The sequence below is a fragment of the Sus scrofa genome, chromosome 3 (genome assembly GCF_000003025.6).
Source record: "Sus scrofa isolate TJ Tabasco breed Duroc chromosome 3, Sscrofa11.1, whole genome shotgun sequence".
Classification (NCBI taxonomy): Eukaryota; Metazoa; Chordata; class Mammalia; order Artiodactyla; family Suidae; genus Sus; species Sus scrofa.
The window spans coordinates 10,562,624-10,578,832 of NC_010445.4; the positions used below are offsets into that span (position 1 = coordinate 10,562,624).

General features: G+C 51.5%; 1 protein-coding gene across 1 annotated transcript in view; it reads left to right on the forward strand.

Moving 5' to 3' along the window:
* The window catches only part of HIP1 (huntingtin interacting protein 1), a 161,957-nt gene extending 146,206 nt beyond the window's left edge, over positions 1–15,751 (forward strand). Inside the window, 11 exon segments of the mRNA XM_021086314.1 lie at positions 315–425; positions 2,376–2,434; positions 2,819–2,912; positions 5,118–5,218; positions 5,503–5,608; positions 6,608–6,731; positions 7,536–7,547; positions 7,550–7,596; positions 10,654–10,762; positions 11,883–11,964; positions 12,349–15,751. Of these exon segments, the coding sequence (XP_020941973.1) occupies positions 315–425; positions 2,376–2,434; positions 2,819–2,912; positions 5,118–5,218; positions 5,503–5,608; positions 6,608–6,731; positions 7,536–7,547; positions 7,550–7,596; positions 10,654–10,762; positions 11,883–11,935 (816 nt within the window). The 3' untranslated portion in view covers positions 11,936–11,964; positions 12,349–15,751.

Genomic DNA, 16,209 nt, shown 5'->3' on the forward strand with positions numbered 1-16,209 from the left:
AACCAGCACCGCACAGGGGTGGGGTCGGGGCCTGAGAGGCCACGTGCGACTGAAGGGCCTCGTGGGGCGGGGCTTCTAGAAGGGGGTGGGTTCTGGGAGAGCAGGGGTGGGCGGAGCCTGCCGTGGCAGAGCTCACGTGATAGACAGTCCCCTGGGTGGCCCGTGACCCCGCCGCCCCTCCACCGCTTGGCGTGTTCCGTGGTGGGGCAGCGGCTTCCCCAAACCTTCTGCGGTCTTGTGAGGACTATGGGTCCACCAGGGAGGATCGGGCAGAGGTCACAGGGTCCTTTCAGTCTCTGTGATGCTGTTCACAGGAGCTCCTGCCCAGAGGCCTGGACATCAAACAGGAGGAGCTGGGGGACCTGGTGGACAAGGAGCTGGCTGCCACTTCTGCTGCCATTGAAACCGCCACGGCCAGAATCGAGGTATGCGCCTGCGGGGTCGCCTACGGGGCTGATTTAGCAGCTCCCCTTCGCCAGCGCTGCCCGCTGGACATAGCCGTGTCCCTCGTGGAGTCTGCAGCGCTCCCTCTAAACAAACCAAAACCCTAACTCCCTGGGGTCTCTGAGGTACAGAAAATGGAACCAAAGGAAGGTGAGCGCTTTCTTCAAGGACCACACACTTTGATGTCAGGCCTTCATTTTTTCAAGTTCCAGATTGACAGCTTGCTAGTTGTGTGACCTCCAATAAGTTACGTTAACCTAAGATTCAGATTCCATTCCATTTCTTTTCTTTTTTTTTTCTTTTTTGGCCACAGCTTGCAGAAGTTCCCAGGCCAGGGATTGAACCCACATCACAGCCATGATAACACCAGATCCTTAACCCACTAGGCCACCAGGGAACTCCCAGATTGCATTTCTCTATGACGGTGACAGTCACCGTACCTTCCTCGGAGGGTGTTGTGAGGATTCAGTGAGTTAACACACACACGCCTCAGTGCCAGGCACGCAGTAAGTCCACGGTAACTATCGTCTCGGGGGGGAAGCTGAGTGCATGCTGAGTGGACATTTATTGAAAAGGTCACATATTACTCCTTTGGTGGAAGACTCAGGCACCTGCCTTGGTGTGGGTACCTGCCTTAAGGACCTGGTTCCAGCTGCCCCTGTTGGCACGGTGGCCTAGCTCTCAGAGTTGCGTGCATGTCAGCCCAGGTGCCAGAATGTCAAGACACAGATTCTAGCGCCAGTGGCCTCCCACTGAATAGATGAGGGTCTGGGTTCTTTTCCTGATTCTCACAGGACATGGATGGACACTTTTACGTTTCTTAGTTACTGCAGGATGTTGGACCCAAAGTGTCACAAAGACATCAGTGGGTTCTCAGTACCTATGACATCTTGAGAAACTGCTGCTGCTTTTTTTTTTTTTTTTTTTTTTTTCTTTGCCACCCCATGGCTTATGGAGCTCCTAGGCCAGGGATCATATCTGAGCCACAGCCGAGGCAATGCCAGATCCTTAACACACTGTGCCAAGCGAGGGATCGAACCCATGTCTCAGCACTCCCAAGACACTGCTAATCCCGTTGTGTCACAGCAGGAGCTCCTCTGCTGCTGCTTTTTCTTTTTTTTCTTCTTCGTTTCTTTTGGCTGCACCTGCATCATGCGGAAGTTCCCAGGCTACGCCACAGCCACAGCCACGCCAGATCTGAGCCACATCAGCAACCTATGCCTCAGCTTGTGGCAACACTGGATCCTTAACCTATTGATCGAGGTCACAGATCAAACCTGCATCCTCATGGATACCACTCAGGTTCTTTTTTTTTTTTTTTTTTTTTTTTTTTTTTGTTGTTGTTGTTGTTGTTGTTGTTGCTATTTCTTGGGCCGCTCCCACGGCATATGGAGGTTCCCAGGCTACGGGTTGAATCGGAGCTGTAGCCACCAGCCTACGCCAGAGCCACAGCAACGCGGGATCCGAGCCGCGTCTGCAACCTACACCACAGCTCACGGCAACGCCGGATCGTTAACCCACTGAGCAAGGGCAGGGACCGAACCCGCAACCTCATGGTTCCTAGTCGGATTCGTTAACCACTGCACCACGACGGGAACTCCACCACTCAGGTTCTTAACCCACTGAGCCACAATGGGAACTCCCATCCTCTGCTTTTTTTATTTTTTTATTTTTTTGCTTTTTAGGGCCACACCCATGGCACATGGACGTTCCCAGGCTGAGGGTCAAATCAGAGCTTCAGCCATCAGCCTACACCACAGCCACAGCAACACGGGATCCGAGCCACGTCTACAACCTATACCACAGCTCACGGCAACGCCGGATCCTTAACCCACTGAGCAAGGCCAGGGGTGAAACCCACATCCTCACGGGTCTTAGTTGGATTGGTTACCACTGAGCCACAACAGGAACTCCCTCTGCTTTTTTAACAGGAGATGCTCAGCAAATCCCGAGCTGGAGACACAGGAGTCAAACTGGAGGTGAACGAAAGGTCAGTCTGAGCAGCAGGGCGGCATGTAGGTGGTCAGGACCTGTCTCTCCTGCACTGGCTTGTGCTGATGAGAGTAGAACGTAGCCCCTCGGGGAAGGGCTGAGTCTGTGGACTTGTCAGTGTCAGTGTTAACGACAGCCAACACATCACTGTTGTGTGATAGGAGAAAGAGAGCCTAAGAGTCACCATTTCACTACTCCTCGCGAAGAACATACGCGGGTCTCCTCGCTCGCCCCTTTCCCTCAGAGCATCACCTCCAGAATACTCCCTGCCGCCTTTCCCATCCCAAGGTTGCCTGTGAACAGGAGAGAAGAAAACAGTGTTGCCCGTTGCTGTTGGTCTCTGTTCTGTGCTCCTGACTTGGGCGGTTGTTGCTTTCTGCAGGATCCTCGGTTCCTGTACCAGCCTCATGCAGGCTATTCAGGTCCTGATCGTGGCCTCGAAGGAGCTCCAGAGAGAGATCGTGGAGAGTGGCCGGGTAAGCGTGGGCCGGGGCCCCGGGCAGAGCGGACATTGGTTACCGATTCCCAGCTCACTGAGAAGCTGAGTCAGTAAGGGCCTCGGTGCGCTGCTGTCCGGCCGTGTGTGTCCAGCAGCCACTCTCATGGACGTTAGCAAATGGCACAGGAAGAACCTGGGGCACTGCCAGGCACATCAGAAGCACCAGCCAGGGCCTGATCTTCCACATGGGCTCCGCCGTGCCTTTTCAGCAGAGGCCAGTCACAGCGATTCAGACTCTGCCACCATCTCTTGTCAACATCGTCACTTCAGTTTTCTCACGCCTTTGCTGACGTCATCTTTTTTCTTTTTTGGGGGGAGGGTAGGAGGGCACACCTGCAGGGTATGGAAGTTCCAGGCCAGGGATCAAACCCGCTGCCCCCTGAGGGAGATCTGTCATCTTCTTTTCTTTTTTTCCCACCCCCACGTGCAGCTGCAGCTCAAGGGACAAAAGTCCAGGGAGCAGGTTAGGCACCTGGAAACAGTCCTGCGAAGAATGAGGCCAAGGGAGTTCCCATTGTGGCTCTCCAGCTACAGAACCTAGCCATATCCATGAGGATGTGGGTTTGATCGCTGGCCTCGCTTCGTGGGTTAAGGATCTGGTGTTGCCACAAGCTGCAGTGTAGGTTGTGGATGCAGCTCAGATCCTGTGTTCCTGTGGCTGCAGCTGCAGCTACAATTTGATCCCTATCCTGGGAGCCTCCATATGCCGTGGGTGGGGCCCTCAAAAGACCAAAAAAAAGGGGAGGGGATGAAGCCAGGGAGCTCCCTGGTGGCCTGGGAGTGAAGGATCCATCATTGTCACTCTTGTGGCTCAGGTCACTGCTTTTTCAAGGTTTGATTCCTGCCCTGGGAAATTTTGTAAGCCGTGGGCACAGCCAAAAAGAGCCATACCTGCTTTGGTGGTGCTTCTTATCCGTCTCAGAAGCGATGTTTCCTGCCCCCCCCAGATAGAGAGGCTGAGCATGGAGTAACTAGATCCTCAGGCTGTTGCTCACTTCCAGTGCATACAGGCATTTTAAAGTTCCAAGTAGGAGTTATTTTTTCTTTTAGTTTTACTGACGTATAATTGACATGTCGTGCTGTACAAGTTCAAGGTGTACAGCATAGTGGTTTGACTTCCGCATATGAAGTGATTATCACCGTAAGTGAACACCCATCGTCCCATATAGATACACAGTTTTAAAACTAGCAATAATAAATTTCCTTGTGATAAGAACTCTTGGGGAGTTCCCGTCGTGGCTCAGTGGTTAGCGAATCCGACTAGGAATCATGAGGTTGCGAGTTCGATCCCTGCCCTTGCTCAGTGGGTTAAGGATCCGGCATTGCCGTGAGCTGTGGTGTAGGTTGCAGACGTGGCTCGGATCCCGCGTTGCTGTGGCTCTGGCATAGGCCAGCGGCTACAGCTCCGATTAGACCCCTAGCCTGGGAACCTCCATGTGCCGAGGGAGCGGCCCTAGAAAAGGCAAAAAGACAATGAACTCTTGGGATTTACTCTCTCAACTGCTTTCATCTGTAACATACAGCAGTGATCATTATCATGTTATACCTGACGTCCCTGGGACTTACTGATCTTACAACTAGAAATTTGTACCTTTGGACAACCTTCCTCCAATCCCCCTTCCCTCTACCCCTCAGACATTTTTTTTAATTAAAAAAAATTAACTAAATTTAAACATTTTTTAATTAAAAAAAAATGGGGGTGGGAGTGCCCACCCTCGATGCTTGGCGATAGTCCCAGGCCTGGGATTGAAGTTGTGCCACCGTAGTGACGACACCAGACCCTTAACCCACTGAGACACACGGGAACTCCAGAAATTCTTTTTTTAATCACTCACTGAATACTTACTGTCCTCTTTTGGCAAATCATAGAGAGCAGCTAGACTCCCCTCAGACCATAAGTTGTATAGGTATATTCCTCTGTATGCAGTGCGGAGATAGTGGGATGTAATGGAAATGCTGGAGACTTTGGAGTCAGAAAAGCCTAGGATGTGTTTCCAGCACGTCCTGAGGAAAAATATTTTTGCCTCTCTGAATCTGAGTTTCCTCATCTATAAAAACAGGAATAATAATGCTTCCCTCTCGGGGTTGCTATGAAGACGGCGTGGGATCACATGTATAAAAGCACCTGGCACATAGTAGGCATGGAAGAAACCATAGCTATTATTATTTTTCACGTCCCTAGGGTACAGCATCCCCTAAAGAGTTTTATGCCAAGAATTCTCGATGGACGGAAGGACTTATCTCAGCCTCCAAAGCCGTGGGCTGGGGAGCCACTGTCATGGTGTAAGTACCTGTTACTCCCGGGGCTCCTCACCTCCACCCCCGTTCCACTGACTCCCGGCCTCGAGAGAATAACTAAGGGGGGAAACCTGCCCCCCTAGAAACTGTTGCCAAGTCAGCAGGACTGAAAATGTCTAAGGGAGCCTGGGTCTCCTGGGGCAGCCCAGGGATGGGGCAGGAGGCCGTGCTCCCTGTCCGCCCAGGTGATGGGAATGGGCTAAAGGTGAGGTCGTAAGGGGTGGCGGCCATCAATTTCCTAACCCGTCGGGTCCTCTCCTGACTGTCAGGGATGCAGCCGATCTGGTGGTCCAAGGCAGAGGGAAATTCGAGGAGCTGATGGTGTGTTCACGTGAAATTGCCGCCAGCACAGCCCAGCTGGTGGCCGCCTCCAAGGTAGGACCGGTGTTTCGCGCCCCAGATGCTGTAAGGTCTGGCTAGGTTAGAAAATACACCTGGAGTGTGGCATTGCCCCCAAGAATGGATGATTTATCCAGCATCCAAGGAGGTTGAGTCCCAAATTGAAATTCTGCTTCTCAAGGGTCCTGCACTGCCTTCCTCTAAAAGCCTTTCAGCAGGGCGCCCTCTACTCGGCTCTCCACGTGCACGCCTTGGCTTCCTCATTTTTTTTTTTTTTTTTTAAGGGCCACATCTGCAACATATTGATATTCATGGGCTAGGGGTCGAATCAGAGCTGCAGCTGAGCTGACATCATAGCCATGGCAACACAGGATGCAAGCCATGTCTGCCACCTACACCACAGCTCGCAGCATCGCCAGATCCTTAACCCACTGAGCAAGGCCAGGGATCAAACCCTCATGCTCATGGACACTATGTTGTGTTCTGAACCTGCTGAGCCACAGCGGGAACGCTTCAGCCTCCTCATATTTATTGCAAGTGGCCTTGAAGGATCCCAGCCATGCTAACCTCTGATTAGCCCTCATACCTTCAAGGCGAGCTCACACAAGGAAAATGCCGGCTGGGAAAGCTGGGCACCTGGCTCAGCTCTGAGGTTCCACAACCAATGTCTGCCTGTCCTCAGGAACCTCCAGTTTGGACCATCGTCCCACCCACTCCTATCAGAGCTCGGTGCCAACGCACCCTGGGCCGCTTCTCTTACTGTCCTTGTCTGTTGTCCCTAATTGGTTTCCACCCTGGGGACAGTTTATCAAAATAAGCGATAAAACTAGAGCTCCAGACCACTAAGCAAAGGAGCCAGGGAGGATTTTTGATATTAGAGATGCCAGGAGCTGACCCCCCAGGCAATGATTTTTGAGAAGTTGATTGGTGACCCCAGCAGAGCCCATGTATTTGTCAAGACCCATCAGGCCAACGATTTGATTCTGTCCTTGCTTTTCTGTGTTGTGTGACCCTAAATCTGCTTGGTCCTGGCAGGTGAAAGCTGATAAGGACAGCCCAAACCTGGCCCAGCTGCAGCAGGCCTCTCGGGGTGTGAACCAGGCCACCGCCGCAGTTGTGGCCTCAACCGTTTCTGGGAAATTACAGATCGAAGACACAGGTAGCCTTTCAAAAGCAACATTTTTTTATCCTTTTTTTCTTCTCCTTTTTTTTTTTTTTTTTTTTTTTGCCACACCCACAGCATGTGGAAGTTCCCAGGCCAGGGATCAAATCTGCACCACAGCAGTTGCAACACAGATCCTTAACCCGCTGAGCCACCAGGGAACTGCACAGTGGGTTTGTGTGTGTGTGTTTTCTGGTCTTTTTAGGGTTGCACCCGCGACATATGGAGGTTCACAGGCTAGGGGTCGAATTGGAGCTACAGCCACTGGCCTATACCACAGCCACAGCAACGCGGGATCCGAGCTGTGTCTGTGACCTACACAACGCTGGATCCTTAACCCACTGAGCAAGGCCAGGGATCAACCCGCAACCTCATGGTCCCCAGTCGGATTTGTTTCCGCTGCACCACGACGGGAACTCCTCCTCTTTACATTCTTCTCTACGGTCCCACTTCCCTACAGTTCTAGTTCCAAATTCTCTCTTCTTTGTCATCTTGCAAACTTATTTTCTCCTAAGTCGAGTCACCACCTAAGCATGCTCTTTATAGCCCTGTAGGCACAGGCCTTAGCTAGTTCCCTGAGTTCAAAGACATGACTCCACAGGCCTGACTGTCCATCCGGAGGCAGGGGTCTGACCCTGTCACTGTCTTCTCTCCTCTCCATCCCTCACTTCTGTTCACTCCCATGTTGGTAAATGTCAAACCGATCAGTTCAGCAGAGCTTTGACACCGGCTGCCTCTCACCCCAGGTTAGAGGCAGCTGGGGTGTTATTCACTAAGACCCTCCTGTTTCCATCCTTGCAGACAACATGGACTTCTCAGCATGACGCTGACCCAGATCAAACGCCAGGAGATGGATTCTCAGGTAGGAAGTCTGATCAGACTCAGTTGCCTATGACCCTGACCCCAAACATTATTCCCATGGGGAGAAGCCAGAGAGATTCACGGAGGAAATGAACACAGATGTCCCTGTTACCCCAAGAATGAACCTGAGTGACACTGGAAGAATCAGTGGAGGTGCAGAGAGGTGATGAGTAAAGATTAGCATCTCACCCCCCACCTGCCAGTCTTGGACTGGGTCCCTCTAGATGGTGCCAGCTTATCCCCTAGCAGACCATAAGCTGGTACTTAATAGTCTTATTAGCGACAATTTTTAAACTTTCAATATGAATTATTTGTATATGACCTTTAGTTATTCGATTTTTTTTTTAATCCGTTCACTGTTAACCCCTCAGAGACAATGCCATTTTGCAGTATGAATAAAGGTATGTCATGCAGAAATAGGAATCAGTAGGATCCTGGAAAATACCCGGCATCCTTGTTCTAGGATGGGATGAAGTCTGATTGAGACGTTGAAATCTAGATGGGTTATAGATGGATCACTCAGCAGTTTTAGAAGTCACGTGTCCAGATTTCCATGTAGACACTGAAAGAAGTGGGATCGGGCCCAGGTCTCCTCTCGCTTCATGCTTCTGCTTACTGGCCTCATCCTGTCCCTCTTGACTTTTTTTTTGGTGGGGGGGGTGCTGCACCCACAGCATATGGAGGTTCCCAGGCTAGGGGTCGAATCAGAGCCCCAGCTGCTGGCCTACACCACAGGCACAACAACGCCAGATCCGAGCTGCATGTGCAACCAACACCACAGCTCACAACAATGCCAGATCCCCAACCCACTGAACGAGGCCAGGGATCGAACCCGCAACCCCATGGTCCCTAGTCAGATCTGTTTCTGCTGTGTTGCGACAGGAACTCCTGTCCCTCTTGATTTTAAAGACCATCTATATGCTGATAAATACCGAATCCTTCTTCCAGCCCACATCCTCCAATTCTCCTCCTTGAGTTCTGTATTTGTCCCACTGCCTGCTGGATGTCTCTACTTCATGCCCAATAAATATGGGCATCCAGGAGTTCCTGTCCTGGTGCAGTGGTTAACGAAACCGACTAGGAACCATGAGGTTGCAGGTTCGATCCCTGGCCTTGCTCAGTGGGTTAAGGATCTGGCGTTGCTGTGAGCTGTGGTGTAGGTTGCAGACATGGCTTGGATCCCGCCTTGCTGTGGCTCTGGTGTAGGCCAGCGGCTACAGCTCTGATTAGACCCCTAGCCTGGGAACCTCCATATGCCACGGGAGCGGCCCAAGAAAGGCAAAAAGACAAATATATATATATATATATGGGCATCCAGACTCAATAGGTCGGAAACATGTCTCTTGGTTTCCCTCTCACCCAGATCTGTTCCTCCATCTAGTAAGTGGCACCACTGCCAGCCACCTGGGTGCTGAGCCCGGAACCTAGGCATCATGCTGGGTTCCTCTTTCCCTCCACACCCAACCCACCAGCAAGTCCTGTCAGCCCTAACTCTCTAAAACGTAGCCTTGGAGTTCCCGTCGTGGCGCAGTGGTTAACAACTCTGACTAAGAAGCATGAGGTTGCGGGTTCGGTCCCTGCCCTTGCTCAGTGGGTTGACGATCCGGTGTTGCCGTGAGCTGTGGTGTAGGTTGCAGACGCGGCTCGGATCCCGCATTGCTGTGGCTCTGGCGTAGGCCGGTGGCTATGGCTCCAATTAGACCCCTAGCCTGGGAACCTCCATGTGCCGCGGGAGCGGCCCAAGAAATAGCAAAAAAAGACCAAAAAATAAATAAATAAAAATAAAACGTAGCCTTAACCTTCCCACTCTTTTCCATATCCCTAACCTAGTCTAAACCAGCCACGTCTCACTGTCTCGCTCCTAAGCTACCGCAGAAGTGGCTTCGCTGTAATGGATGCAAATAGACATTTCAAAATTAGCAGAGAGAACAGGAAAAGAGCATTGCTGAGACGGGTCTGGCCACGAGTTGGTCATGGGTGGAACAACATGAAAAGCATGTGATGGGGGTCACTGTATCTGTCTCCATCCTTCTGAATGTGTTTTGTATTTTCCATGATATAAAAATTTAAAAACAAACCAAAAAGGGAACCAACCACCTTCCTGGGTCTGGTCGCTTTCACTCTGCCCTTTGTGGCATTCATCCTCTGGGTCATCGTAAAATGCAAATGACAGCATTGGCTTCTCTGCTTACCCTCTTCCGCTGGCCTCCCTTTGCGCTTAGAGGAACCCAGCCTCTCTCCCTGACCCGCGGGTGCAGGTGAAATGCTCCTCGCCTGTTTCTCCAGCCTCGTCTCGGGACCCGCCCCCGCGGTGGCAGCCAGTATTGTGTTAGTTTCTGATACAGCGCACAGTGACGTGACATGTGCATACATTGTGAAGTGATCATATAAGCCTAGTAACCATCTGTCCCCAGAGAAAGTTATGACACTGACACCGACCTTGTTCCTTCGGCTCTGTATTACATCCTCGGGACTTATTTATTTTATAACTGGAGGTTTGTACTTCTTAATCCCCTTCACCTCGTTCACCCACCCTCCGTGCTGGCAACCACCTGTTGGTTCTCTATATCTGAGTCTCTTTTCATTTTATTTTATTTTTTAGATGCCACATATAAGTGTGGTCATACTCTGTCTTTCTCGGACTGACCTCATTTAGCCTAATACTCTCTAGATCCATCCATGTGGTTGCAAATAGCTAGACGTCTTCCTTCCTCCCTCCCTCTCTTCCTTCCTTCCTTTTTTCAGAGCTGAGTAGTATGTTTTAGTGATTTATCAGGGAGACATAAGATAAGCCCTCCTCCCATTCAGGCCTTTGGGCTGGAAAGCATCATTCAATCCCAGTAGGGGATTTCTCCAGTGAGAAAACATGAGGGCCGCTGAGATAGACGGAAGGCTGGAGAAATGAGAGCGGCGCCAAAGGTGACGCTGAGGGCTGGGTAAGCGATGGAGACAGTGTGGCTCACGTGGAAGAAGGGGTCTGGACCATGGAGGAAAGGGATTGGGTCGGAAGAGACCATCCTCAGATCCCTGCTCCAAGGAAAGGCCACTTTCCCCACAGGTTCGGGTGCTAGAGCTAGAAAACGAACTGCAGAAGGAGCGTCAGAAACTGGGAGAGCTTCGGAAAAAGCACTACGAGCTCGCTGGGGTCGCCGAGGGCTGGGAGGAAGGTGAGCCGGCTGAGGACCAGTACAGCCCTCGGGCGGGGGGGGGGGGGGGGGATGGCGTGTGATGAGGGGACACCCCCACCCCCACCCCAGCCCTGACGGAGCAGGACCAGGAAATTCCTCCTCCTCTCTTCCCAGAGCATGTTTCTCTTTGGTGGTCAACAACCCATAAGCTCCAAACCAGGGTAGATGGTGGTGGTGAAGAAAAGGCTTTTGTGGTTGCCTTTCAAGACCTAGACATCAGGCGTTCCCTCGTGACACAGCAGGTTAAGGATCCAGCGTTGTCACTGCAGTGGCTCAGGTTGCTGCTCTGGCTCAGGTTTGCTCCCTGGCCTGGGAATTTCACAGGCCATGAGCCCAAACCAAAAAAGAAAGACCTACACGTTGCCTGGGGACTGACAGAAAGGCCCTGCTAGCCAGGTGTTCTCTCCAGGTTGAGTCTCAGGCCAGCATGGAGCTGGGTAGTAAATGAATTGAATCGTGGTTGTGAAGGTCCAGCAGACAGGGTGAGTGAATGACAAGCTTCTGGGTGCCTGGGGCCAGCAAAGGAGAAGGTCAGGAGCTAGAAACTGGTGTGGTGGAAGGTTCAGCCCATCAGCCCAGAGACTCAGTCACCCGTGTCTCCAGGGACTGCTTCCCTGCACATTCAAAGTGGCCAACTTGATCTCAATCCAGACTGTGATTCTCGCTGGGCTCACTGACTCTGGGAACCCACCACAGATGCCTCCTAGTCATTCATGGACACTGGCCCTGGAAATAGATGATTATGATTAGAATGTATTTTCAAGCCCATTCAGAGGCTGGTTTGGTTTAGTTTGGTTATAGTCATGCCTACAGCACATGGAAGTCCTGGGCTCGGGGCCAAAGGCAGAGCTGCAGCTGCCGGCCTATACCACAGCCACAGCAACACCGGATCCCAGCTGCACCTGTGATGTACGCCACAGCCTGTGGCAACACCAGGTCCTTAACCCACTGAGCAAGGCCAGGGATCAAACCTACATCTTCATGGACACTATCTCCGGTTCTTCACCTGCTGAGCCACAATGGGAGCTCCTGTTTTTGTTAGTTAGATGAATGCATAAAACGAAACCACTATGAAACCTAAGTGACTGTTGTCTTTTAGGAACAGAAGCATCACCACCTACGCTGCAAGAAGCAGTCACAGAGAAAGAATAGAGCCACGGCGACGCCGCACACGTCAGAGTGTAAATCCTTGTTGCCCATCTGTGTGTGTGTGTGTGTGTGTGAGAGAGAGAGAGGGAGCGATCCCCCAGGCATGGACCAGACCCCGGAAGTCCACACCATTCTCCCCATCCCACCTGGTGCCCAGGACCTGCCTGACCATCCAAAGACCCCCTGCCCAGGGACATCCGCTGTGTGCGAGCCCGAGATCCATGTTCTTTGACTCCCCCACTCCACCTGGCCCCCGAGAGGAGGGGGACCAGGGCCACCCAGACAGAGAGGACCTCCCTCTCCATCCTGCCGGGTGTTTTACCCCCAAACAATTGGTGTCCTTGTCGGAGGGGCTTGTTCCTGCTGTTGAGCTACAAGGGAAGATCTCATTGCATTTTCTTTTGCTTCCTTCTCAGTCTTTTCCGTTTCATCATTTGCACAAACTTGTGAGCATTGGAGGGCTGGTGGATTCCAAACCAGGACATGACCCTGAGTCTGCGCAGAGGTGGAAGAACGGCAGGAGTGTCCTGGCTGAGAATGTCAAGGCAGTGCTCCCCCTCTTTTGGCAGTTCCATGGATTCCCACTGCTTCTTATGGTGGTTGGTTGGTGGTGTTTTTTTTTTTGGTTGGTTGGTTGGTTTTTGTTTTTTTGTTTTTTTTTCCGCATTTCACTCGTATAGCCAACTCTCCCAGGGGAACACCCCTGAAGCCCTGAGCTGTCAGGGGCCCCTGACCACAGCAGTGCACAGCGATGGTGCTGCCCAGGCTTCGCCGTGGTGCTCCCCGTCGGCCCCCACGCTGAGCATCCTGCTGAGCGAGTGTGGGTCCACCGAGGCCACTCCCCGGGGTCGGGCGGGCCACAGCTCTCCTCCAAAGGCAGAAGGAGAGCGAGTGCCTTTCCTTCCTAACGCTGGAGCCCAGCTGAAAGCCTCTGCTCCCCTTCACAAGTGAGGGGCTGCAGAGAGGAAGAGGAAGGGCGCGTGCAGCCCAGGTCTTCAGGAGACCACCTGTGACCCTGTGACCCTGGCTGCAGAAGCGTGCCACCTGCTGGAATGGAGCTGGTGAGAGTAGCCATGCCTCTTCCTCCAGAAGGACTCTTCCATGCCACGTCAAGTTGGCACTCCCTTCAGACCCAGGCAGGGCCCTAAGAGGAGCACGTGACAGGTTTCCAAGTCCTTTCTCCAAATGCCCGTCTTGGCATCTTCTTGAATCCGAAGAAGAGAGTCCCACGTCCTACCTAATCCACAGACCCAGAAGATCAGGCAGACTTGCTCCCGGCAGGAGAGAACCCTGGGCTTGGTTTGGTACCTTGAATATTTATTACTAACCTCCATTCAGCAGCAGCCGACAAAGAGACGCTTGGAGCAATCGGGATTTCAGGTGCTGCTCTGGCAAGCCTTGCGTCGCTGCCCGAGTACATCCGTCTTCAAGAATCGGAAACGAGGCCAAGATGCCATCCCGATCTGTTTACCAGTGTGGATCTCGAAGCCAGAACGTTCCTCAGACAGAGCATCCGAGTCAGGGAGAACGAGAGAGGGGGACCACTGGCTCTGCCCTCTTCCAGCTGCACGTCCCGGGCCCTCGATGCCCTGTGGACAGGATGAGGACAGAGGAGGCAGGGACAGTGTCTGGAGACAGGCAGCCGGCCAGCCCGTCCTCACCTCCAGGCGGACCCAGCATTTAAGTGCCCTTCCGATCTTGGACACACAACGTCTTCCTTCCTTATCTGTAGCAGCTCCTAGGTAGTAGCAGACTAGCACTTCCCAGGACCTGTCCCCAAGGAACATGGCTGAGGGTTGCTACGTGACAGGTCGTGAGACTCCTGTTTGATCACTGTGAATCACAATTCCCCCTCCTTCCTAAATCCACCCCCCAACTCCCTCTCTGTGCATTTTCTAAGGAACACCCCGCCCCCCAATCTGCTCCATTAGTTCAGATTACGAGACTCCGAGTGTGATCTCCATACTGGGCCAGAGAGACGACAGGGATAGAAACTGACCGGTCTTAATGTTTAATACTTGTTTGTGCTCAGCGTTTTTGCATCCACGGTTCAGAGGGATAGCTTGTAGTAGCATCCTGGCCCTGTTGTGCCGATTAAGCCAGTTGGCTTGCTCTCGGCGTGGGTAAACATTTCTAAAGGTGGCTGGTCCTCACTTCCAGAATCTCAGCCATTCAGACCTCTGTGCTCCCAAATTACTGGGGGGTGGAATCTACTCTGTCGGACCAGTTCAGAGTGAACACTCCCTGTACAAAGAAACCACGGTATTTTGAAAAACCTTCCCTGGCTTACTTGGAGTAATAAAATGATTAAGAAGGCACTTCCACAGGAGCATAGGCTGATTCAGTCTCACTCAAGGAAACAGTTGTCAGAATTAGTATAATTAACTGCCAGAATCATGTAGAAGCTCATCCATTCTCCAGCCACAAGCAACATGTTCCACCTCGGCTCTTCTGAAAATGAGTGTTATCCTGGGTGTGAAATACCTTCTTGATTAAAACCAGAATCACATCCCAAGGCCAAAAATGAACCTCACAGCCTTTGAAATTAGTCACTGCACATCACTGGTGAGTGCAGTCTCATGGGTCAGTGCCAGTGAGTTGTACATAGCAAGGCAGGACAACAAAATGATGGCTTGGGGTTGACGAGAGGTCGAAATACAGCCGTATCCATTATTTTTATTGTGTCATACAGAGTCTGATAACCTCTAGAGTAGGATATGAGTATATATATATATATAGAGTAAGGGGACACAAAATAGGAAGACCTGCCTCTATGGGGTTATGTATATCTGAGCAAGGAGTTTAAATGAGACTCTAATTTAGACTCTTGGTGATCCTGCTGCCTATATCAGGACCCCTAGGATCCCACCTGAATTTGAGCCCTTAACCCAGTGGCTGGAAGACCCAAATGTTCGGAGCATCCTTTCTTGGTCAGACGGCAGGGTTTACACCAGGTACCATAGGGGGTTGAGTGCATGGCATTCAGTCTGGGTGATTCGCTTCAGCCTCTTACCAAGGAGCTGTCCGGCCAGCTTCCTAGTCTAGCAGGGTCTCCTGGCTCCACTTAGCCCTGGTTGTTATTAACTGGCAAAGTTCTTGCTACCTTCTATCACCTCTCCAAATCTCTGGAAATCCCGCCAACGAAAGCCTTCCGTCCTAGCATTGGCCTCGCACCCAGTCCGGCTTGGCCCTCTCTGCCATCCTTGGTCCTTCAGAGACCACACTGCCTGTCACGTAGAAAACCACCACCTCGGGCCTGCCAGCCATCCACACAGCGAACTGGGCCAGCTCTCTGCTGCTCTAGTCTCCCAGGTCCAGACCAAATACAGTGAAAACTCAGCCTCTCGCCCCAGGAGCCAAAGCAACGCAACGCGAAACAATTGGTCAAACATCGTTGGGTCCGATTCTGAGAGTAGGTGATTTCCAGACATGTCTTTCAGGTGCCCCTCAACTACCTCAGGTTTGAAGGCCCTAAATTAAGCTGATAACTACTCATAGGGACAAACCGAGGGGGTTCAGATAAATCTTGGTGATGACACAGGTGTCTCAAACTTACAACAAACTTCCACTTTTAGGTTTGCAGGGATGGGATCGGGTTTGTTTTTCTTCTGTTTTTAACCTTTTCCCCCAATTTGCCATTAGAATAGTTCCTATAAATGGGTTTCATTTTTCACTGAGTGCCTACCTTCCCAGGGCAGGTAGCCACTGGCTTTGTTTCCTTCCAACAGTACTTTTATTATGGTATTAAGACTTTCCTTTGTATAATACATTGCATCTGTGTTTTCAATTTTTCAATAAATATTTCAACCTGGCAATGGAGACTAGCAGTGATAACTGACCAACCAAAGTGGTTTTGAAGTCTGGGGTTCACTGAATCCACTTAGCTCTGCCTCCTGGGAATAGGTCTTAAAAATAGGACATTTTCCAAAGTGTACAAGTTTTCACATTTCCTTTGATACTTTAAAGCACCCCATAGACCTTTTCTTTCCTCTGTACGTTCTTTTTTTCCTTGGGAAAAATCAGACAGTGGCTAAGTGTCCAATATACTAGTAGAATTTATCCAGAAGGACAGGTCTCTGCATATAATCTGGGATCTCAGAGTTCCCATTGTGGCTCAGCGGGTTAAGGATCCGACTAATATCCATGAAGATGCGGGTACAATCCCTGGCGTCATTCAGTGGGTTAAAGAATCTGGCATTGCCGTGCGCTACAACATAGGTTGAAGATGTGGCTCAGATCTGGCGTTGCTGTGGCTATGGTGTAGGCTGGCAGCTGCA